Here is a 23,493-nt window from a genome sequence, read left to right on the forward strand (position 1 = left end):
TCTGCTGTTCCATGGTTTGATGGGGTTCAAGTTGCTTGTTACTGACTCCTGGAAAATAAAACTTCTGCAAATTATATTTGATGGTGATAGTGTTCATATGGTGGGGCAAAGTTAAGTGGTTTCAAGTTTACATGATCAGTCTGTGCAATGAGAACCATTATGCTCTTGATAAAATTAGGAAAAGTAAGTTATGCAGACAATGATGAATCCGGAACACAGGAAGTTAAGAGTATTGGTTTATTTTAAAAAGCCATTTTTATCAAAGCATAATTACTTGTTTGGGCCCCATGAGGGCAGGGTTCCTCTAAATCATGAATCAAACCGTACAAAATATTTACAAAATAACTCAGTATATCAAATTATTTCTTATTTACATTACTGTAATACAGGAACTTGACTGATGCACAATACTTGACCCCATACAACACCCTGTATGTGCATGATCTCTGCAGGATGCACTGCCATTGGTATACTGTTGTTCAAAACTGGAATATCTACTTTTAGTGCTTGTTAAAAGTAAACTCCCAGATTGACACATTCACATGCCAGTCTGACTTGATAAACCTTACGATACTAATACATGCTTTAATAGGTGAGACAATTCTATGATTATGTTTTATGGAATAGTTTCATGATCAACCAAGTGCTTTACAGAATTGCAATTTAACTTGTTTACATAAGAGCATGTCAAACATTGAAGCCAGACCGGACCATTTTGCATGGATCCTTTATAACAAAATGCACTGGACTCTAAATACATTTAAAAGCGAATAAAAACAAAAGTAGATAAAAAAAAAAAAAACAAGTAACCGTTAAGGTCAGGCTTTAAAACACAATCCTCATGCTATTCAGATCCCAGGCTCATCGGAGTAGAGGGGCTCTAGCTTTGGGTACGGAGTGACTGCCAAAAAATAAGAAACACAAATTCAGTCAACAGAAATCCACATTAACAATGCATGAAAATTGATTATATATAAACACTAGCTAACTAGTGCAATATGGTCAGCAGCCTTGAAAATCCCAAGCCTACATTGTGTTAGACAAAATAGTTAATGGTGCTACCAAAATATTAAATTAGACAGGTATTGGGTGAAAATGTTTGTGATCTTTGACGTAGACACCGCTCTGCTCTAACTATAGCATGAAAAGGAGGAAACAAAGATAGTCAAGACAGAGATTTGTTTGATAAATGATTTAGAGGGGGGAAAAAGAGAAAAGACATGGATACCAGAGTCTGGAAAAGCGCATCGGTTGCATAGAGTAGCGAGCTTTACATCCTCTGGCCACCGTGCATCTGTTAGAAGTGGGACACAGAGGAAGAGAAGGGTTTCATATTAGGAGGAGAGGGGGAGCAGGAAGGCAGTACAAGTGTCCAGAGAAGCTATAGCCAGTAGTACACCGGAAGAAAGCGCAGGTTAAGCACAACACAGTCCTGAGAGCGGGAACAGAGGAAAGGACGGCAGGGAAGAAGGACGATAGTGTTCGGAATGTTGTATATAGTGCCTCTAGGGTCGAGATCAACAGTTTGGCCATCATGTGGCTCATGATAAAATCTGTGGTCCTATAACCGTTCTTGTGCTATATAGTTAGAATTGCACGTCCAAGCCATGTAGATAAATAAATATATTCATGATTTTCCAAAAACTGTTTAAAAAAAAAAAAAAGGCTCAACAGCATTTTTAGTATGCATTGAAAAGATCTAATCCAATTTGTTCAGCCTTTTTCATAGAAAGTAAAATTATACAATTTGTTGCTCAAAATCTAATTTGTTAGTTTACTGAAGGCCATACAACACCTTCTTTACTTTTGTTGCTCAAATCTAAAATACAAATTAGTGAGTGTAGAATCAATTCAATCTAGCAGATAGTACAACGAAAACACATTATATGAGGGCTCATCACAATTTTTTCAATGGAAGGATTAGTAAACAATGACCAAAAAACATTACTAGCAACATAATGCTCCTATGCTTCCAAAATGGAGGCGGTCGTTGTCGCGATGTACAAGCCCTATAACAGGAAAGTTCAAGAAGCTCCTCACAGCTGGCTTAAAGTTAAAATGGAGAGCATTAGTGCAATTAGTCCCGACCGGCCAACTGTGTTTAGTGTAGATAGATGAAAAAGCAGAGGCCAAGAAGGCTTGGATGCACAAAACAAACACATCACAGATTTGGAAAAGCAAGAACTCTTGAGCCCCAAAGTGTGTCTGTCCAAAGCTGTTGAAAACAGTGTATAAAATCTCAAAAACAAACTCCAAAGCGATTCGATCTGTCCTAGCACATCCAAAAAAACGTCATCTGCTGCGAGGAGATGAAGTCACAGTGTCATGATACTCTTATGAATAGGCCTTGGGAGAGCTTGCCTGGTTGTGATGGGCCTGTGCCGTGTTAAGGTTGATCAGAGTGCCCCTGTTGGCCGTGGAACAGTTGGATGTTTCTCTAGGTTTACCGCATGGCTCAAAGCAGAGCAGGTCTCTGTCGCCAGTCTGAACATGCAAGTTGCCTAGGGACCTGGCTAGTCTGCTGTGGCACAGGGAGCTGCTAGAGAGAAGGGAAGGAGTTAATGTTTTGTTTTCTGATGACTCCACGAGTGGCTTTAGCTTCTTGGTCACTTGTACTTCTAAATACAACGGTACTATATCACAAAAACACGTAAATATGAACATCACAATAGTTCAACAAAGACTGGTGCTGACCTGTTTGCTACTCCATTGGCTGGCAGGGAGGTTCTGGTTCTTTTCCTGCTGTCCGATTGGCTAGCCAGAGTAGGGGCGTTAACACTGGCCTTGTAGCTGCTAGACTGCAGGATGCTCCGGCTGCAGAGGAGTATAAGACAGGCATCCCATCTCAAGGGTTAATGTAGATGTATATTGATCATGTACAATATGTCACACTCCACTTACAGCTACACCAAAGCTGAACAGCAAAAAAATTGAAAACTAGCATAGGAAAAGGGGAAGTGAGATCATAGTTCTGGAGGAGTTTCCTGCAGGACATGGCTAGCTAATGGATGTCTTTATGTCTACAGGACTTTCACACTGTGGCTCGCAAGCAAAACCCTGTGTTTGCACTACCTTAACTATATTTGAAGGCAGTGGCAAGAAAATTACACATGGTACATGAGAAACTATGTGGCTAACGCAGTCTTTCACTAATCACAGGCACATCAATTGAGCATGGCTTGATGCAGATGCTTTCACTGGGACATCGAAATGACAAGCAAAGGTTCAGTGTAAAAGTGCAAATGGAGTCACTCACAGGCCAAAAAAAGTTGTAAACCACTGGACTAAAGCTGATAATTCAAGTAAAAGCTAAATACGGAGCCTCCATTTTCCAAATAAAACCAATGAACACCCACAGTGAGAGGTAGCAGCACAGTACCTTGGAGAAAGGGAGGATGACCTGGTGTGAATCTTGTTTTCTCCTTGCCTGTGAACACAAGCAGTACAACATTCAAGCAATAGACTTTGCAGACGGTGAGTGTAAACCATGATGGGACATGAGGAGGAAGTGAACAGAAACTACATTACCCAAGAATCAAATATGCAGAAAGCAGACGGTTTAAGATGTCATTTTCTCCTTTGCAATGCAGTCAAGTCTTTCTTGCAGTTTAGGCCATAGACAGCCAATCTATACATATATTTATTACAGCAAGCCAGGAGTTTGTGACAGGCAACGCCCAGAATTTGAAGTGAGATATGCCATGACCAACGGTAAATTTGTACTATGATCAAATATCAAAACTTCATGATATTCTATGAGACGTGAAGACTGTAGAGGATCTTAACCAGCAACACAAATGAACCCACCAACAGATAATCCTTACAAATAATAGGGAGCATATTGCATGGCCACCATATATATCATTAATAAAGGAAAACGAAAAAGCTCTGATTGACTCCCGATCATTAAACATGGCTTAGACAATAATCACTACAATACACTACTATAAATCAAACTTAAAAAGACACAGCGCAGCAGAACAGCTCCATTCATGTACTGCGGTACACATGTACTTATCAAGCAGAAACTTATCAACTTATCACTTATCAACTAGAAGATTTTTTTTTGGAATAATTATTAATTATTATAAAAATCAACTTCGGGTTGGGGGAGGGAGGACAGAGATGAAGGGGGGCTCACCTACAGCATTCTTACTTATGAGTCCAGAAAGGAGGGGCAGGGCAAAGGTTTTGGGTTCAGGCGGGCGGGCAGTAGAGTTCACAGAAATCCTAACCCCCGTCTATACAGAAATGCAGGAGGGGAGAAGGGAAGCCATACACAATCCACCACAGGGCAAGGCTAGACATGGACAAGAGCAGCATGGCTACCAGCCATCTGAAAGGAGGACAAATCCAAAAAAAAGGAGCAAAAGGAAAAAGACAAAAAAAAGGAAAAAAGAGAGGGAAGGAGAGACAAAGGGGCGCCCGGGCAGGACGGAAAGCCTTTAGTTTTTGGTTTGGTTATTTTGCTTTTATAAACTGTAACTGGATAAGCTGTAGTGCCTCCTGCAGAGTCTTGCAAGCAACACGTTTTTTGAATTTTCATGCATAGTTGGTTGAGAAGGGCTACCTCTGGAACGGTCACATTAGAACACATACAGCAGTTGTTTTCATTCTATTCTGAACTTGGCAGGTAAACTGCTCTAGTCCCCCAAGCGATGAAAGAACAACAACAGACAGTTGAACAGTGAACTCTGCAGATTAGAAGGCGTGTTAATGCATCGATCAAACACAGAGAGGCATGCTCATGCACGCACGTCCCGGTGTCTCAGGCTTGTTGCCATGCATTGGAAACAGAAACCACACATTCAGTTCTCCACCCATTCTAATCCCACTAATCCCACAATCATGTTGGCATCCACTCCAGCAGAGTGCATGATAAACAGTGCAGCCAAGTGGTAAAGATCAGCCTTGATCCCACATGTTCCACACACTCACTGCCAAAATGATACAAATGCATCTTTTCCCGATATACCTGCACAGGAACTCAATGTATAGCATCCTTATGTATTCAAAAGATCAAAATATTTTAGAGGAGGAAAAAATTCATTGAGTCTAGTCTTGCACCTAATATTCGCTTAAAGTCACGACCAAACGGTTTGTACCTGAAAATAGGTAAACAGTGGCCATTTTGGACAAACCAAAAAGGCACAATGGCTTAAAATCTGTAAACATCGCACCCAGTCAGTTCTATAAGAAATCTTTACTGTTTACATTCAGCTTCTAAGACGTAGTAGTTCCCAGTCAGTAGTGCCAGCCAAGCATGACAGACATCTGATTCAGCCAATCAAGGGCCCCCCATCAGGTAGAGCCATGATTAGCTGAGCAATGGGAGTGATCAGCAAGGCAAAACTTTTTTTTTTTCTTCAAATGCCATGTCATTAGCCATACCGTCGGCATAGCAAACTATTTCTACGGGAAGTGGCTGGCAGTTAGCAAAGGGAAGTGACACTTACCTGCGCCATACAAAACCTCCCATCCATCAATCCAGCCTGTCTGTTTGTTATGTCCCTCATTCCCTCTGTCTCTCACTGCTATCTTTTGAACGGCAGGCAACACACGGGCCACAGCGCCCCCATGAGGCTGCAGCAGAACACTACCATCTGCCTGCCACGAGACAAAAGCCAAAGCCGTATGGGAACATTGGCGAAGAGGACTGGGTCAAACATCACTACTAGAACACGTGCTGCCTTCCAAGTGTTTCATGGATCTACACAGACGTTCCTGTTGTGTTCGCTATTGTGGTGCCGTAATCCTCTGAAGCTCAATTGGTATTAAGAGTGACGTTAACACTGCCAATGGTTTGAGTTCCACCGGGGCCACTCAATGCCAAGTATGCACACACGGTGTTGTAATTCACTATTAGTGATTTCTTTGGATGAAGGACTGCAGTGGAAAAATTGTGAAGAGTAATACGTTTGTATCAAAATAGTAAAAATGTTCCATAGTAAAATTAAAGTTATGATAACTGCTGAATATGTCAAGGAAAACCAAACCCTAAACAACTTATTTTGCTATGGATTGATGCTGGTCCATATCTCGACCTACATACAAAGTTTTAAAAAACACAATGTAAATATGGACTCAAACCGCTTTGGGTTACCTGTGTGTGTTTGAATAAAATAAAAATCGACATCTCCCACATAATTCCCTCCAACAACATTCATGTTCCAGTGTACATGGACTTAGGACTCTACTTGTCTATTTTCATCAGTCATGAATAACAGGAAAATGGAGCAGGTTTGTTTGGCTAAGCTGTTCTTATACAGCTCACAGCTGTCCCAACAAATTTGGATGAAATAAATATATAAATGATATTCCCAAACGTCAGAATGCACTGACAAGGAAGGCTTAGACTGGAATTGTCTTAATAAACAGCAAAATCTCTAAGGAAAGATTTTATAAATATGACTTATTTATAGACAATAGTACATAGCCTCTATTGTGAATGTTGACTTTCAAGATTCTCAAGAGGACTTCTGAAATGGGTCACGTGCATGATGGGAGTTGTAGTCTTTGGTACTTACGATAGTGAACCAGTAGATGATCTGGACTGCCTCTTGCTCTTAAGTGCTCGCAGTTTGTCACCTTGCGTCACACCATTCCTCTCCTCCTCATCGTTATACTGAAAATCATCAGGGGTAGATAGAGATAGATGAATGGTAGTGAACCAAGAAGTCATCAATAACAGTAGTTCACTGACAACTTGCCGCCAGTTTTCCCCAAATAATTATTTTTGCAAAACTCACCAGTTCCATTTTCTGCTCCTTTTTTGGCGTTCTCTTCTTGTTGCTGCCGTTGATGGTGATGTCATCCACCCCAGAGAGGATCCGGGTGACGGCCATCTTGCCGTTCTCCTGCTCGTCCAGCATCTTCTCCTTGAAGCCATCCCCTTCTGTCCACATGCCGGCCTGCTTACTGATGGAGCAAAATAGGACATTAAACATCACAAAGGGTTTCCCCAAGCACAAAACAATCTGCATTTCATTGGTACTCACACATGCCAAAAAACAAAATAGCAGAGGTCTTGGTATTGAGCTCATACATACTGTACATACTGTGATATTTTGGATGAAAACAATTCAAGAATCAAAGAATTACTAATGCTAAATTAGCACAGTAGAAGACGAAGAGCTCTCCTTCTATAGTGTGAACTTACTCTTCGACAAAGTTCTGTTGGGGCCCAATAACCGACCCCGGGCGGCAGATCCGTATCCAGGCGATGGCCTCCGCTGCTGTAAGGTGGTAATGCTTCATCATGTAGCAGGCAATCAGAGTGCCCGTACGCCCCAAACCAGCTGAAACACAGGATCATGCAGTGTATTAGATGTTAGGTAACCCCTAAACTAATCAAACCATGTGTGTGGCTGTACGCGTTCACGTGTTCACTTAGGATTTTGTGCAGATTCCATCCCCTCTATTTTCTCTTATTGTATAATGTATAATGTTGTTATCATTTGTGTTAGTAGTCAAACTTCACTGATGTTAGTATCGAAAAAAATCTTAATTGTTCATAATGACATTTATTTTTATTTAAACCCCTTTAGCCCTTGCACTGCAACCCTGAACTCACATTACCCAAAGGAGCTGTATGTGAAGGGCAAATGTTTGAATCAGTGGGACCAGACATTTTTCTACCCAGCAAGCTGACTTCTACCCTGCCAGCTCCCTAGTACAAAGTCAGATTGTAGCCCACGTGTGAATAGAGCAGGTCATTGTCCTGGAGAATTCACAGCAACTAGATCCTGTTCCACATACTCCAGTACAGTAAGTGGCGGTTAGTGCAAAAAGCGACATTGTTTTCTGTGAAAAGGCAACTCCGGCCAGAAAATCGAGTGAAAACTACTCCAATTTGAGAACAATAAATTACATTTGATGATCCCTTTGTATACAGATTAATTATGTTGGCGTATTCATCCATTTTGTCAATCGCTAAAGGAAAATAATTGCTGAATACGAAAGGAGGAAACAAAAAAGAAACAAACAGTTAAACTATACATATATCATTTCCTTTACCTTTACAATGGACAGCTATGGCGCCTTCTGCGTTCTCACAGATGTTGAGGAACTTCCTGACGATGGCGTCGGTGGGCGTGCTGCCGTCCACGAAGAACAGGTCGTGGTGCTCGAAGCCGGAGTCGGTGAAGCGCCTGGCGTCGTACATCTTCTTGTTGAGCCGTACGATAGTGGTAATGTTGTGCTTCCTGAAGTAAGGGAAGTAGGCCTCGGGGGCGTGGAGAGGGTATCCTGAAACAAGAGGACAGTTTTGCATGCAAAAATAGAGGACAACGATGGCATGGCATTTGTTGGTATCCAAAATGTCCTCACACCCGCAGTTTGGACTCACCGTTCTCTATTTTGCTCTTCGGATGTGGCCCACTGAAAGCAAGGAACTTGCCTGGAATAATCCAGTTAAAGTCCCCATTTTCTGCTCTCTGTAACAGACCAAGAAACGGTTTCCCCCCCAAAATGAAAAAAATATTCTAGTAATATCTCTAAACTATTCATTATTTGTTCAGATGTTATCTCCGATTACCTCGTAATGTTCATACTCCTCCACATCAAAGTTGGAGAAGTCCAGCCAGTTAAACTCCAATGCCTAGCACAGCCATGAAAAGACATTACAGATAAGTGGGGGAAAATGTGACTTTGTGCTTTAGATCATGTGTGTAAATACACTTTAGGTGTGGTACCTTCTGGATGGCACGAAGGCAGTCCAGAATGGTCAGATTGTACAAGCATGTTCCAAATGAGGCATCTCTGAAAAATGTAAACATGATACAACACTTTAATGATGTTCCCAGCTTTATTTTTAGATTCACATTCTGTCCAACATTTGTACCAACACCTCTGCTTTCCATTTCTCTTACATTCAGCAATAGTCATATCTAATTCTAAATCTATCATATCTAAATATCTTAAATAGAAAACTATGTGCTTCTTTGTTTTTAGCCCACTCACAAGCACAGTGGCAGAGCGAAGGTGACTTCTCTTTGCATTGTTGTCAGTAAAATAGGTCAGAGCTGCTTTAGTCAGCACTATGATGTGCTATTTTCCTTCAACACCTTGAATCTCTGTCCCTTAACAAAAAAGCTTCAGGAAATGTTATCATGCTAAACTGATGACATATACAGAATCTACCGACAAGAGCAAAGGCATGTTTTTTTTTTAATATTTGCCTTCCTTGTTTTTGGCCAATGCTGGCAGACAGTGTAGCAATTGTCTGCAATAAGTTATATATATAAATAATTTATTTTGTTAGAAAAACAAAAAAGTTCAACATCAGAAAATTTGGTTACCTAAATGGAAGATATGTTGAATTCTTGGAGACAAGTAAACTGGATGCCTCCTCAGGGGTCATGTGAAGATGCAATACCTTCAAGAAGAACAAGGACACATACATTCGGATGACGCTAGCATGACCAATTGAATTAACGTATGTTTATTCCTTAGGGAGACCAGTCAAGTGCTGGGTTGGAGGTCCTCAGAAGTTAGCATGTACTTACAGAGTAGGAGCCTATCAGGTAAGCAGCATTGGCTTGCTTCTTTTGGTCTCCACAGGTATAGAAGAGTATCTTCTTCCTACAGAGTGTAATGGACTTCAACAAAAGGGTAAAACAAGAGCATTAATGTCAAAACTGCCTTGCTGGAAGCATCTGTAAAGTACAAATGGTGTATACAACGTTCTTAACAATTGTTAAAAATAGATATTTCTTCAATTTCCGATTCAAGGTTGGGGTTCAGTGAGCAGGTCGTTACCTTGAGCTTCTTGGTGAGCTTGCAACAGAAACGATAAAACATGGCCAGGTTAAGGGGGCCAAAGTCCGCATAGAAGCTGCGGGAGAGGGGAAAATGACAGGACCAATTGAGATAATGTTTTAATAAAGATTATCTAGACAGTTTTATTTTATACCACTTGGTAAATAACCAAACAGTAATCAAAGTCAGTAATTATAGTTATTATGTAATGTTGTACACGCCTACTTTTAGACGGCCTCGTTATATTTTTCATAATTGTGGTTTATTCAAGCAATGTAGGCTTATACTCAAATGTTTTTCCACCCAAAGTAAATACTAGTAGAATTACCAAAATGCCTAAATCACGTTGTTTAAACACTATTAAATATCAGATGTCGTGTGGTCAAAACAAATTACTAACTTTTTGACAAATGTTCAAAACTTACTTCTCGTATACCAGCTCATCGTCTACACAGAAAGAGTGTCGTTCGGATGTGCTTTTAATCTTCTGCTGGAGTACGGCGAAATAGAGTTGGTCTGAAATAACACAAGAGAAGCGATTGAATGGCCTGCGCGTTTGAACCACGCATGCACGCGCACGGGCATGCCCAATCTCCCCAGAATATATTAAATGTTCCTAGTTGTTGTTCACTCTGGATCTTGTTCCAGGATTATTCATTTTCATACGCACCCTTGATGATTTCAACACAAAAAACATCGTCCACGGGTTTCTTGGCGACCGTTTTAAACATGACGTCTTGCAGAATTGTCCCAGCCAGGATGTTGTTTTCCCTTTACTTTGATGCAATCATAACTACAACAATCGAATGGGTAAACTGCACGGAAATTCTTTGCTGGATATTCGTAAAATAATACACGTAACAATGACGTCGTAAAGTCGTTTATCAGACACTATTTTGAATCGCCCAAGAAAGTTCCAAGCCAGCGCAGAAGGGAGTTGTTAATGCGCAGTCTACAAAAAATGAACTCTATAAGCTCCACCCGAGAGACCATTCAGCGTGATGCTATTGGCTGGACGAAATACAGGCCGCTACACAATTGGAGGTTTCAACTGTCATTCAAGCATCGCCTTCGCCCTTGCAATTTAAAGTTCAGCAGGGAAGACACATGATAGGCCATGGGAACCGTGCCCAAACGGTTGCTAAGGCAATGGCTTAGCCAATAGATTTCAGGATCTCTCCTGGGCGAACCTCCCCTCGAAGTAGCCTCCAGCGAAAAAAAAGACCATACGAAGTTCAACACAAATTGCATTTTTGGGGTAAAAACGGTTTAGTTAAGCTGTATGAAATATATTTCCAATGGTTTTACTCTCCAGTCATCAAAACTCCACATGCACGCGCGTGCACTAAAATACACACACACACACACACACACACACACACACACACACACACACACACACACACACACACACACACACACACACACACACACAAAAGCTAAGCAAATGCACTCCTTGCTACTGCAGACTGGTTTGGTGCATGAACCAAAATGACCGAGGGTGTCGCCATTTTAAGTAAAAACTGATACAAAAAAATATAAATCACAGCGTCACTATTAGGCCTATATTGATAGGCCTACATGAAATCACACATATTGTATGACGTCTGTGGTTCACTACGGAATATTGTTCAATTTTCATCTTCGAGTTCATCGGGTTCATCCCACAGACCCTCTTACCTGTTATCCCAATGTAAATATCAGACTTGTTATGCTCCGCCTCTGAGCTGTGAGCTGAACAGCGCTTTTTTCTAGACTCTGGACGCCTCCTCTCGCCTTTACGCTTCATTTTCGATGTCTAGCATGCACGTTAATCATATCTTATTATATCCCACAGATGTCCGTTTGGCAGGCTGTCCCGGTTTGTTTATGCATCAGTGGGGCATCTCTCGATTGTGCTGCTGCTGAATATGTCATCCGAGGGAGGCGATAGCCAGCTTCTCTTGGCGGTGACGTATCGAGCGGGCAAGTTTCTCCTCCAGAATCCAATCCCTACGTGTGACGTAGCAAGCCTACAGTTGTCCAGTAAGCACCATTCTCCCCCCTCCTCCTCCTCTGTTCATATACCTCGAGACTAGCGGAGATAACCGGGTACTGTAGCACATACATGCGTTTGTAGACTCCAATAACAAATGGATGCGTGTATACAACTTAATTTCCTTCACATAATATTATTATACATACATTGTTTAAAGTAAGCTACAAGCAGCAAAACAAAGCCATAACACCGCTTTGAAGTAAAACCCTGAAGCCTTTAGTGAATTACGGCTACAGCTCGATCATAACATCTCAATAAGTTAAGTTATCCTTTATTTATCCCTTTTTGGGGGAAATTCTTTCTCTGCTTTTGACCCATCTGGGAGCCGGTGAACACCCAGAGCAGTGGGCAGCCGCAGTGCAGCGCCCGGGGAGCAGGTGGGGGTTTCAGGTGCCTTGCTCAAGGGCACCTCATCCGTGGATGAGGACGTAGGAGAGTGTTGCACAACCACTCCCCCCATCCATATTTTTGCCTACCGGTCGGGATTCGAACCGGCCACCCTCCGGTTACCGGTCCAACTCTTTAACCAGTAGGCCACGGATAATAACTCTATGGCCAGCCAAAGTACTATGCAATTTATGCCTATATATATCTTCTTGCTGAGAATATGGTAGCCTAGATAAGAATGGTGAATTACACAATATATAAATAATCTGATCTTAATCTGAAACAGTATAACGTAAATGTTGCAGCATTGTATTAGCTGTGTTGTGTGCTCACAGGAAGTATCAGAGTCATGAAGGAGCTGCACCTTTGCCACTGAATTCCAGGCTCTGCTGTACACAGCCAGCTGCGAAAGCTAATCAATAGGCCCGTGATCCTGCCGGTTCATGTCTAGGTGGAACAAATAAACTTTGGACCCTGGAGAGAGGAGGAAAAACTAGAGTGTAGAGGATAAGAGAAAAAAACAATACTTTTTCTTCTGCTCCTTTTAATTTAAATTCTGTATGTGACTATACACAACAACAAATATTAGTGCAGAGTGGATAGCTGTAGAGATAGAGATATACAGATGAACACGATAGATACAGATAGGCCGATAGACATCAGCCAGAAGGACAGGCAAACAGACAGACAGACAGACAGACAGACAAACAGATAGCTATATAGATTTAGTAGGTGACACACCAAGTCAACACTACCCCCACACACAATTTGTAAAAGCTCATGAATAAATTATTGCAATTAATTATTATTATATTATTATTATTATAGATAGACCGATATCTAGAAAGATATACAGAAAAACACACGACTTCTGCTAGCGGTCTGTATACAATGTTCACAATTATGATTATTACAGTACAATGCACGACTTGCTATAATTGCAGGCTCCAGGCAGCGACTGCGTCCGAAGAGGGTAAACAACGCCCACATGATTGCATTACATGTGGTTTCTATCCTCATTGTCTTTGGTTGCAGACTGTATATCATAATGCTGCATTAAAAAAACAACTTGTTCATTGAAGACATAACAAAAGAGTCTTCCTCCAAATTACATCTTGCTTTTGCAGCCACACGGATGACGACCCACAAATCGCGCATGTCGGCTTCCGTTCCCTATACCTCGGTGCGGAAGTGTTTCCCCCGAGCTGCCACTGTTTGTGTCGTTGCTTCACTTGCACTTTTCTGCTGTTTATGTATATCCTGCAGGGACTTGTCAACTCTCAATTGGATCGTGTAGAGCGGTTTTACACGCGTGAATTATGCGAGCGGCGTGAAAAGAGAACTGGTGAGCAGCTAAATAAAGACACAATGCTTGTGGTCACTACTAACAGCTAGCATCCAATGGACTGGGCTAACCTAGGCATAGATCAGTGTGAATGCTTACTAGGTTAACACTCTAAAGGCTGCCCAGCTTTACAGCGGACGTTGTTGTATGGTTTTCCATTGCTAGATACTTTGTTTACACTCTCTAAAGCTACGTTTCTTACGTTTGCATTCCGCGCCTCTCAGCAGAATACTCTGCAAACACATTGAATAACTGTTATAGTTTGGAGTCATGCATGCTAATCACCACTTGTAAACTTAACAGACAGGGGCTATGGGAGCATTTAACTAATGTGATGTAGTATCGGAACGTTAAGTCGAATTTGGATTACCTTTCAGTGTGTCATTTATAACACCTGAAACATGACACAATCTGAATCTAGATGTATTTCAGTGGGCATCCCTGTTATTAAAACATTCTTATACACGATTAAGTACCATGACACTTAAAATTCATATACTCGTTATTGTAAATTCGGTCGCACCCCATAGTTTGTGCCGCGATATAGAAATAGACATTGAAGAGCTTTAGCTAAAAGGTTGTATTCACTACCGATCGTTCACTTATATGCCCCTCAATAGAGGCACTTGCTGGTGATCTAGGATATTGAAATTTCTATGGGGAGTTCTAGGGGGAGTATGAAATGAGTAGCATCCTCTGTTGTTATTCATTTTATGACAAGGTAAAGCAGTCACTTGTGACTTATTGCTTACACTGAATATGATACTTTTTTTCTGCTCACATTGCTTAAAGATAACAAGAAAATCTTCTATCACTGCAAGCACTGCCAACAGCTGTACATACTGTATCCTCTTGTTATGGAATCATTGTACTTTCTTTGTAAACGTAAACCATGACCAATGACTTCTTGTGTTCCAACAGAGTCTCTTTGAGTCATCTATATGGGCCATCTTCTCTCTAAAAATGGTTACCGCCTGAAGAAAAGAACCACCAAGCTACACCACAGAAAGAAGAAGAAGAGGAACTGCTTCCTGCAGGGGCCCTGCATGCTGTGCTTCATCATCCACGGCAACGGAAACAGCGTTGACGACGACAGCTACCAACTTGAGACCGTCATCAACGGCAGCGGCGGACACTGTCTCGGCAACGGGGGTCTCAGCGTCCCGTACGTCGGTGGGGTTGACATCAGCGCGGCCGCCGCCTCGAAGCTCGCCGGGCGCTACGCAGTACTAGCGTCCCCCGAGGACTGCGCCAAGTTCCTGTTGTCGCCCCGGGACCTGGCTATCTGGGAAGGCCAGGGGAGGTCTCTGCTGTCGACAGTCCCCGCCAAGCTGATCCCAGCGCCGGCCATCTTCCGGACTGCGGGGGTGTCTGTGGTCGTGCCAATACCTACTGTTGGCAGCACCAGCGACTACACTGAGATGGTAAGGCTGGGCTGTGGGCAACATGCTGAGTTGTTACCTGAATCATGATACCTGTTAAACCGCTATTACTTTATTATTATTCCTTGAAGATCTTACAACATTTAAACATACTTTCTAATCATTTAGACATTAGGCCATGAATTATAATACAAAAATACACACTTTGGAATGAATAATTATAACATTTAAACATGCTTTCTAATCATTTAGACATTAGGCCATGAATTATAATACAAAAATACACACTTTGGATTGAATAATTATAACATTTAAACATACTTTCTAATCATTTAGACATTAGGCCATGAATTATAATACAAAAATACACACTTTGGAATGAATAATTATATTATAATTATAATTGTTTATATCTAATCATATTAAGCCATTCGCACTGCAACACGGATAATAAGTAAGGGATAATCTCTGAGAGGCAGGGCAATAAACAGTTTGATGTGCCCGGCTTATCAAACTCTTTATTGCCCTGCCTTGAGGTGATTATCCCATTTATTCTACTTCTTGCTTGCCAACATAATAAAACAATTCAAATACTTTAATAATTATGCTTTTTCTCATTCGTATTGCATGCTTATTAAATGTATACTCTGTTTGAGTTAATCTCCCTCATAAAGAAGTCCCCTTTAGAACTACGGTGAATAACGTTTGCTCAGCTGTAGCTAATTAGTTTCTATAGCAACCACACAAGGCTGCATTTGATCACTACTTTAATAACGTAGTTGCTACATTGTATCTCGCTTGCGAAACTACCCTCTGATAGATTCAATGATAGATACAAGTGGCGTATTGATCTACTATTTGATGACACTGTGCTCAGTCAGCAGCAAGTACAACCGACAAGTCAGCGGGCAACCTGCCGGGTTAATGCCCTCCTCCCAGCCGTCATCAGAATCAAGCATTCTTAAACGAAGTAGAATAACTCAGTTATTATCAAAACCTTATGCCTCATGCTCACAAGTGTGTGTGTGTGTGTGTGTGTGCGTGTGCGTGCGCGTGCATGTCTTGCTTGGTTCCCCCTGTTACAGGTGTGTAAGAGGAAGTGTTCAGAGGTGCAGAGGTGTTCCCCCTGTAAGCAGCCCCGCTGTGCCTTCCCCGGCCCGGACGGAGGGCTGGAGAACGGACTGGGAGTCTCGCCAGGGGGCGGGGAGGCCTCCTCGGACGCTGGAACGGGGCACTGCCACCTCCCCCACTGCCCGCTCCCTTCCTCGCCGGCGTGCTCCTCCTCCTCCTCTTCCTCCTCCTCCTCCTCACCGCCTGATGGCTGTGGTGGGGTGGCCCTCCATGGCGATTCATCCCAGAGCTCCGACTCTGCCTGCTGCCAACACCATCACGAGGACGGCCACGTCAAGCCGCCAGACGCCGTGGAGGCGCTGAGGATCAACCATCTCCCCTCCTCCATCCTGCTCAAGGTCAGGGATCGTCACACACAACAGGGTCATTCATTGTGTTTTGTAAAAAAAACAACAACGTAATTGTTAGCCAGCATTGGCAGATAGAGTGTCATGTCTTAAAGGGATGGTGGAAGAATTGTATTAATTTCTGATTCGGAAATAATTAAAAAAACTTTTTTACTTTCATCTTAGGTTTCCCTTTGTGTGTTTACATTCATCTGTTACATTCCAATCAGTTGATATAACTTTTTCAAATAAAAAACAACAACATTTTCTTAAACACACCTTATTCTGCTTTCATGCCATCATTTCCCACACTGCTTTTTTTAGAGAATCAAAAACGTGAGATAAGTCAAGATTTATACCCCTTTGGTTTTTCCATTATGTAAAATAATGGTGTACGATAGTTTTTACATTTGTCTGTATATTTATTATTAAGCGGATGCAATTATCCGTAGCGACTAACATTGGAAATCTTGCCTGTATTTATGTCAATTGTGGCACCCATTGCACACCTGACTGTCCCTGGAAGGAGGGATCCCCTACTCTGCGATTCTTCTCAAGATTTCTTCCTTGCTTAAGGGAATTTTTTCTTGCCTGTGTGGGGGCTTGGGTCAGGGGGGTGTCATAAATACTTGGCCTGTTATGTATCTATATGTGTGTGGATCAAACATTTTCGCTGGGAGTCAAACACACACTCTCCTGCCTATATGTATGCACATGTGCATGTATGTTTAATGGCCTGTAATGTATTCCACTAGGTGCTTGCCCACCTGACGGTGAAGGAACGCTGTCTGTGTGCCTCTCTGGTGTGTAAGTACTGGAGGGACCTCTGCTTAGACTTCCAGTTCTGGAAGCAAATTGACCTCAGTGGCCTGCAGCAGGTTAGTCAACAGAGAGAAGACACACACACCCATGCTTGGACACAGATTCACACACACACACACACACACACACACACACACACACACACACACACACACACACACACACACACACACACACACACACACACACACACACACACACACACACACACACACACACACACACACTTTTAACTTAGGAATCACAGCGAACTGAAGAGTGCAAAATAGTTATGTAAATTCAGTAGAGACCACGTGGTTATTTTATGCTCAAATGGTGAGTAAATACACAATTTCCTTTTTTCCATCTGTTCAAGGGTTGTTGGCTCTCATCACATATTTGATTGTTTTTGTTGTTGTATCGCTTCGACTGGTACAATCTCACCATTCCCTGTTGTTGTTCATCCCAGGTGAATGACGACCTGCTAGTGAAGATAGCATCTCGGAGGCAGAACGTGACCGAGATCAACATCTCGGACTGTCGGGGCGTCCAGGACCACGGGGTGTGCTCACTGGCGTCCCACTGCCCGGGCCTCCAGAAGTACACTGCCTACCGCTGCAAGCAGCTGGGAGACATGTCCCTGTCCGCCCTGGCCTCACACTGCCCCCTGCTGGTGAAGGTGCACGTTGGCAACCAAGACAAACTAACTGACGACGCGCTGAAAAAGGTAGGTTTCGGAAACATATAGGTAACATAAATATATAGTCTTTGTTCATTCTACTACAGTGTGTAGGTAAAGTACAATCAAATATACAAATATGAAATGTGGTACAGTATTAAAGGTCCCATCATGGCATGAAAATTTCACTTTATGAGACTTTCTAACATTAGCCTGGCCTGCCTCTGGTCCCCCAGTGGCTAGAAATGGCGTTAGGTGTATAACGAGCACTAGGTATCCTGCTCCGCCTTTGAAAAAGGGAAAGCTCAGACACGCCGATTTGGAAATTGGCCCCATGTGTCGTCATAAGGGGCCAGGTCACCTCCCCTTTCTCTGCTTTGCCCGCCCAGAGAATTTGGCCCGCCAATGAGTCAATTAGCTACGACTGTGCGAGCACCACATGTGTGTGTGTGTGTGTGTGTGTGTGTGTGTGTGAATACACACACTGTAACTGTGTTGTACACATCTTTGTTATTTGGATAACCGTTCTGCTGTTGGTGTTATGGCGCATAACACTCAACACAATAACGCAAGCTTGCGTAAAGCTCCTATTTGGTGAAAAGACTAGACTGCGTCGGGTTCTCTGACGTCTCTGGTATTTACTAAACAAGACTCGTAGTGGGGGTTATCTCGGCCATGGTTGAGAAGGAATTGGGAACCGCAACATGGAGGAGAAAGGGATTGTTGCCCACAATTGTTGCCCAGGATTGTCCGACGGAGCCCTGCTACAATCCCTTTCTCCTCCATTTCGTGGTTCAGTCTGTACTTAAGATTGACGTGGAAGTGGAAGAATGACAGACGTCGGAGAACTCGACGCAGTCGTTTGATATTCATAATATCAGCCGGAGGCGCACACAGCTTTTGGCCGTGATAATATATAATATATTATAAAACGGGTGGCTTAAATCAAGCGATCTGATTGGTTCCCAACTGTTGTATATTGAGCGTATACACACAGCTATGACGCCCGTTCAGTTTACAGAGTTCAGTATCACTCCACGCCTAACTTGAACTGTTGCTTATTTATATATAAAAGCAATAGCATAGTTCACTGAAGCCTAAAAACATGTTGATTGCTGGAGAGGGTGGAAATGTTGTAAAGCAATAGGCACACGGTGAGTGAACTCGATAGAAGGCTAAATTGCCGGCGAACCAAGCTACCGTCTCTAGCCTAGCCTTCTCTCTGAAGGACGCTACAGTGTGTTGCATAGCAACCGCCGTACACTTTGCAGGCAGCCAGGAGGGACTACTTTTTTGTATTCATTAAAAAAATGCTTTTCCGACTTTGTCGCTTTCTCAAAATTGAGGGTGTCTATGACTTTCATTTCGCCATACTTACGTAACCGTTTTATAAAAGCAATAGATCACTTCAGTCAGTGGTATACGGTCATTATACCACAGTTAAGGGGCGTTGGCCGTCCCGACGCGCAGCGGAGGGACGGACAACGCCCCTTAACTGCCACATACCACAGCCACAGCCTGTCGTGATCTATTGCTTAATTATATCGATATTTATATATAATATGATATTATTTAGATATAGAGCTCCAGGACTCCTGCCGGAGCACCCGGAGTGTTCAGTGTTCCACTATAAACACTAGCGCATGGTACCGCGGCCGCAAGCTGCTCAGGGCCACACCCCCACCCTCCATCTTGACCCGCCTCTAAAAATCGGCAAGTTTGTGGAAAGCTCATTGTAGGACTTTCACGTAGTGGCTCTAATTCTGCACCAAGGCTGAATTTCTTGAACATCTTCAAACAATGTATTAGGAGCCCACTAACACCTATATAAAAGCATCCATAAAGTAGCATGCCATGAGATCTTTAATTTTTTAGCTCCAGAGAGCTGCAATGCAATCTTGTATCGCCAGTCCCATATTACTGTATGGGGTCAGATCCATATATCCACATTAACCATTTGATCACAAGAGATGAGACAGAATTTCAAATTAGGACCATGTGGGCAAGGCCTGGATTAGAGTAGTTGGTGATTGAACTCTAATAAGCCTCTTTTTGGCGTTGCGGCCAGCTGGGGGAGCATTGCAGTGAGCTGAAGGACGTGCACCTGGGCCAGTGTTACAGCATCACGGACGAGGGCGTGGTGGCTCTGGCCATGGGATGCCCCAAGCTGCAGAGAATCTACATGCAAGAGAACAAACTGGTCAGTGTTTTTTATGGCTTTTTGCTATGTTTTCCAGTGGCGATTACTTTCAGTTTATAACTTGAAAGGACAAAAATGCACTCTATGCCCAGGCGACAGGCGTCTTTCAACTGTCGCAACCCAGATTTAGAAAAATACTAGATAAAATACCCGTGACGCGAACGCCAACATCCGACAGGAAAACATTATCCCATTACCTGGACAAGTGTTATTCCGACATGGAATTGAAGCTCAAAATAACTTTTGAGTCCCTGGATCATGTGTCCACCGTGGACATTTGGTCCGCCAACAACAAAAGTTACTTGCACTGGATGTGCACTGGATAGACAGCATTAGTTTAGATTAGTCATGTGAGAAGACTGCTCTTGCCTGCAAGAGGGTGAGAGGAAGACACGATGTCATAGCTTGCGAAATAGATCAGGTTCATTCAGCCTTTGGACCATCGCATAAAGTAACAGCATGTGTCATCGCGGCTTAAGTGCATTTCTGTTTTAATTGTAGGGGATAAAGTGACCTTTATTTTTATATTTTTATTGAAAGTAAAGTAATAAGTAGTGAAGTTACTTTTCAAATGCAGTAACGAGTAAAGTAATCTCCTTTATAAAACTGTAACTAGTACCCCAACACTGTGTGTGTGCCTGCGTGCCCACGCTGTGCAATTGTGCAGGATCGTGTAAGGACTGTGTCATGAGTTAGGATGTGGTTCATTGAGTTTAAGCAGTGGCATAATTCCCCTCTAAGCTGAAACTCATAGTTGGTAGGTTGGAATATTGTGTCAAAGTGCAACAATGCAAACATAGAATGTGTAAAAAATGACTCCTCATTTCTAATCTTTGGGACTTTGCATTGGCTGAATTTAACACCGTTCCTTATTATCCTCCATCCAAGTCCACATGGCCTCTTGCTTAGAACCACAATGTTTTATTTGAGATTCCGTAATCCAGCACTAAATTCAATTTACGATGGGCTTCAGTTCTTCCAGATCCTTAAAAATCCCCAGCAGATGTCACTGTTCACTCTGAAAACTGAAATGAGATAAAGATTTTGTCCCAACACACCAAGTTTCTTCAAAATGCATTCCCCTTTTTGCTCAATCCATAAGTGATGACAGTGCTTTAAGAAAAGTTAACAATAGCTGAGTCTTTAAACCCCCTATTCATCAACCAAGAAGTCTATGAAATTAGCCATTAGGGTATTTTTGCTGATGGAGCAGCAACAGTATTCATTTCAGTCACTTTGCCTCTCTTTCTTCAGGATGGAGAGATTTGAGTTGAGTGTGTGTCGGGGGGGGGGGAGGGGGTGACTGTTATGTCTAGCTGCTTGGCAAAGGTTTTACATTTTTTTCCTATGGGAATTGAGAAAACCCCAGCATAAAACCTCTCTAATCCCCTCATTGCTTCTGACACATTAAGACAAAGTGGCGCTTTCCAAATACAGTATATGTATTTGATTAAGTATTTGACTGTGGTCGTGATTTTTGCTTTTTATTTTGAAGGAACTCTCTTTTTCATAATCATTCCCTTTTTCATAGTCACTCTCTTTGTAAAACCTCAAATATGCATGAGATTTAGAACAGAGTTTATTTTAATTGTGTTTGTGTTCCTTTTGTATGACATGGGGTAGCAAACTGTAATTTGAACTCCCAAATACAGAGTGCTTCTACTGTACAGCTAAAACCTCTACATAATTGCATCCAAATTCTAATATCAAACCGCATTGACAGTGGCTCCCCAATGATAAAGTTGTGGTTAACAAAAATGAAAAAGAATCATAATTTATACCATGTTTACTTAACGAGGGATGCGTCTATGATAGAGGAGTCATTGAGAGTGAATTCCTGCGTTCTCCGTTCCTTTCTCAGTTTCTTCCCCCCCAGGCCAAGTTTCCCCTTTCCCCCTATGTTGTCTGCTTGTATGTGGTCTTCTGTCGTACAGTGGCCCTGTCTCTTGTCCCTGTCTCTCTCTCTCCCAATCAATGACAGTCTTCAGCCTTCATCTTCATCCTCTTCCTTCTCCTCCTCCAAGCCCACTTCTAAAGTTTAACGATTATAAAGCACCCTGTTTATTATAAAAAGTGCCTCCCCCACTCCTATCTCTATTTTCCCTCACTCCCCCCTTTTCTATCATCGCTTCTGCCTGGGCTTCTCACTCACCTTTCTCTCTATCTCTTAACCCGTTTTCTCTTTCTTAAATGAAACACACACACACACACACACACACATGCACACACACACGCACGAGCACACGCACACACACACTTGTAATCCTGCTGCAGCGGTTGCCAACTCTTCATGCTGGAAGGCTAGCTTTTGTTTTAAGACCTTGACTAGGTCTGTTACCGGTTAACAGTTTGCCATGGAAGGCAGCTTCTTTTTGAAGTACGTCTATATTCAACTTCATTCAATTGATTCCGCGGGGCGGTCATGTACCGCTCCTAATTGTGGTTGTGATGAACTACCGTGCTAATCAGAGATGGTTGTTTGTTGTGGTCGGAGGGGAGCTGAAGGGATGCGTGCGTTCCATTAACGCCAGACATTGTACCGTTATTTCCATCTACATGTTATACCCTGTGGGCGTTTTTGCTCAGACGTTCACCATGACCAGAGGCAGGCTGGTTGATCTACAACTCATAACCCTCCCTGGTGGGGATACACAGGCTTCACAAACTTCGTAGCTTCAGAGGTTTCGACCGTGGGGTCGGAGACCTAAAATGACAACTTTTAATCCAACCGGTACGTTACAGCTCTAAAGGTTTCAGCGGTGGCGACGCTCTCGTAGGGATGTTTTTATTTTATTTTTTAATGTTTGTGAATGTGTTTGTGTGGGTGTGGTTGGGCCTTATCTGTTTGTGTGTGTTGCCTGGGAGTGCAGCAGCCCGAGGCGAAGCTTCTTCTTCATGTGCTCGGTGTGAAAGACAAGTCAAGTGCCTCCATGCCCCCCCCCTGCATTCTTTATTGCCATTCATCCCGTATTTATGCCCGAATTACTGATATTTCACCAGGTGCCTTTCAAGCCATGTTTTCATCTCCAGCCCATTCATATTCTTTTCCCCTCCCGGCACCTCCACGGGGCAAACCACCACGCCAAGGAATACCGGAATACTCTCCGTCTCTCGCTCTTTCTTTCCCTTCCCGGCTCGCTCGCTCGCTCCCTCTCTGTTCAACGCGCTGCAGGGTCAGAGGCAGCCATCAGAGCGCAGCCAACGGCTTTGTTTATCTTTTTCGTTTTTTTTGAGTACTTGTCATGGACCGGACCGACTAAGTGCTCGCCGCATTGTCTCCCCGTGTGGATCAACTTTCGATGAAACGCCGAGAAGTGCAGTCAGGCAGACTCTGAACTTTTCCGTCTGATTCTGTGTTTTCTTCGTTTTTTCCGGCCCTCCTTTAAAGAGCAAGTGAACCCACAGTTTCAGATGGAATTCCAACACTATGTGCTTAAAAAAAAAA

General features: G+C 42.7%; 2 protein-coding genes across 10 annotated transcripts in view; one reads left to right on the forward strand and one right to left on the reverse strand.

Moving 5' to 3' along the window:
- Window positions 1-229: 229 nt before the first annotated feature.
- cdc14b (cell division cycle 14B) lies at window positions 230-11,628 on the reverse strand. 9 transcript variants are annotated; one of them, XR_014633491.1, is made up of 16 exons: window positions 10,430-10,707; window positions 10,185-10,275; window positions 9,760-9,835; window positions 9,507-9,599; window positions 9,300-9,376; window positions 8,694-8,760; window positions 8,537-8,599; window positions 8,348-8,435; window positions 8,017-8,247; window positions 7,160-7,298; window positions 6,750-6,918; window positions 6,528-6,625; window positions 3,380-3,427; window positions 2,695-2,814; window positions 1,229-2,539; window positions 230-901 (listed from the first exon to the last, which is right to left on the reverse strand). XR_014633491.1 is itself a non-coding variant. In XM_084468715.1 (16 exons), the coding sequence occupies exons 1-16, from the start codon at window positions 10,488-10,490 to the stop codon at window positions 881-883; spliced, it is 1,620 nt and encodes a 539-aa protein (XP_084324841.1). In that variant the 5' UTR covers window positions 10,491-10,707; the 3' UTR covers window positions 230-880. The 9 variants fall into 9 exon arrangements, 5 of the variants coding, with proteins under 5 accessions (XP_084324841.1, XP_084324842.1, XP_084324843.1 ...); XM_084468715.1 differs by having other exon boundaries at window positions 2,362-2,539; XM_084468716.1 differs by lacking the exon at window positions 1,229-2,539.
- A 1,763-nt stretch (window positions 11,629-13,391) lies between these two features.
- The window catches only part of fbxl17 (F-box and leucine-rich repeat protein 17), a 173,992-nt gene continuing 163,890 nt past the window's right edge, over window positions 13,392-23,493 (forward strand). The window contains exons 1-6 of the mRNA XM_084468336.1: window positions 13,392-13,529; window positions 14,451-14,953; window positions 15,997-16,380; window positions 17,124-17,246; window positions 17,639-17,896; window positions 19,917-20,048. Of these exons, the coding sequence (XP_084324462.1) occupies window positions 14,471-14,953; window positions 15,997-16,380; window positions 17,124-17,246; window positions 17,639-17,896; window positions 19,917-20,048 (1,380 nt within the window). The 5' untranslated portion in view covers window positions 13,392-13,529; window positions 14,451-14,470. The remainder of the gene's footprint in view (window positions 13,530-14,450; window positions 14,954-15,996; window positions 16,381-17,123; window positions 17,247-17,638; window positions 17,897-19,916; window positions 20,049-23,493) is intronic.

This window comes from Micromesistius poutassou, assembly GCF_964030765.1.
Source record: "Micromesistius poutassou genome assembly, chromosome: 5".
Taxonomy (NCBI): domain Eukaryota; kingdom Metazoa; phylum Chordata; class Actinopteri; order Gadiformes; family Gadidae; genus Micromesistius; species Micromesistius poutassou.

Excerpts from the sequence above, each read along its gene's own strand:
- cdc14b (XM_084468717.1), bottom strand. The coding sequence starts at position 11,548 with ATGAAGCGTAAAGGCGAGAGGAGGCGTCCAGAGTCTAGAAAAAAGCGC. Across the intron at positions 9,377-9,506 it reads ACCTGATAGGCTCCTACTCT|GTATTGCATCTTCACATGAC; the intron begins GTAAGTACATGC and ends TTCTTCTTGAAG. Across the intron at positions 7,299-8,016 it reads CATAGCTGTCCATTGTAAAG|CTGGTTTGGGGCGTACGGGC; the intron begins GTAAAGGAAATG and ends CCTGTGTTTCAG.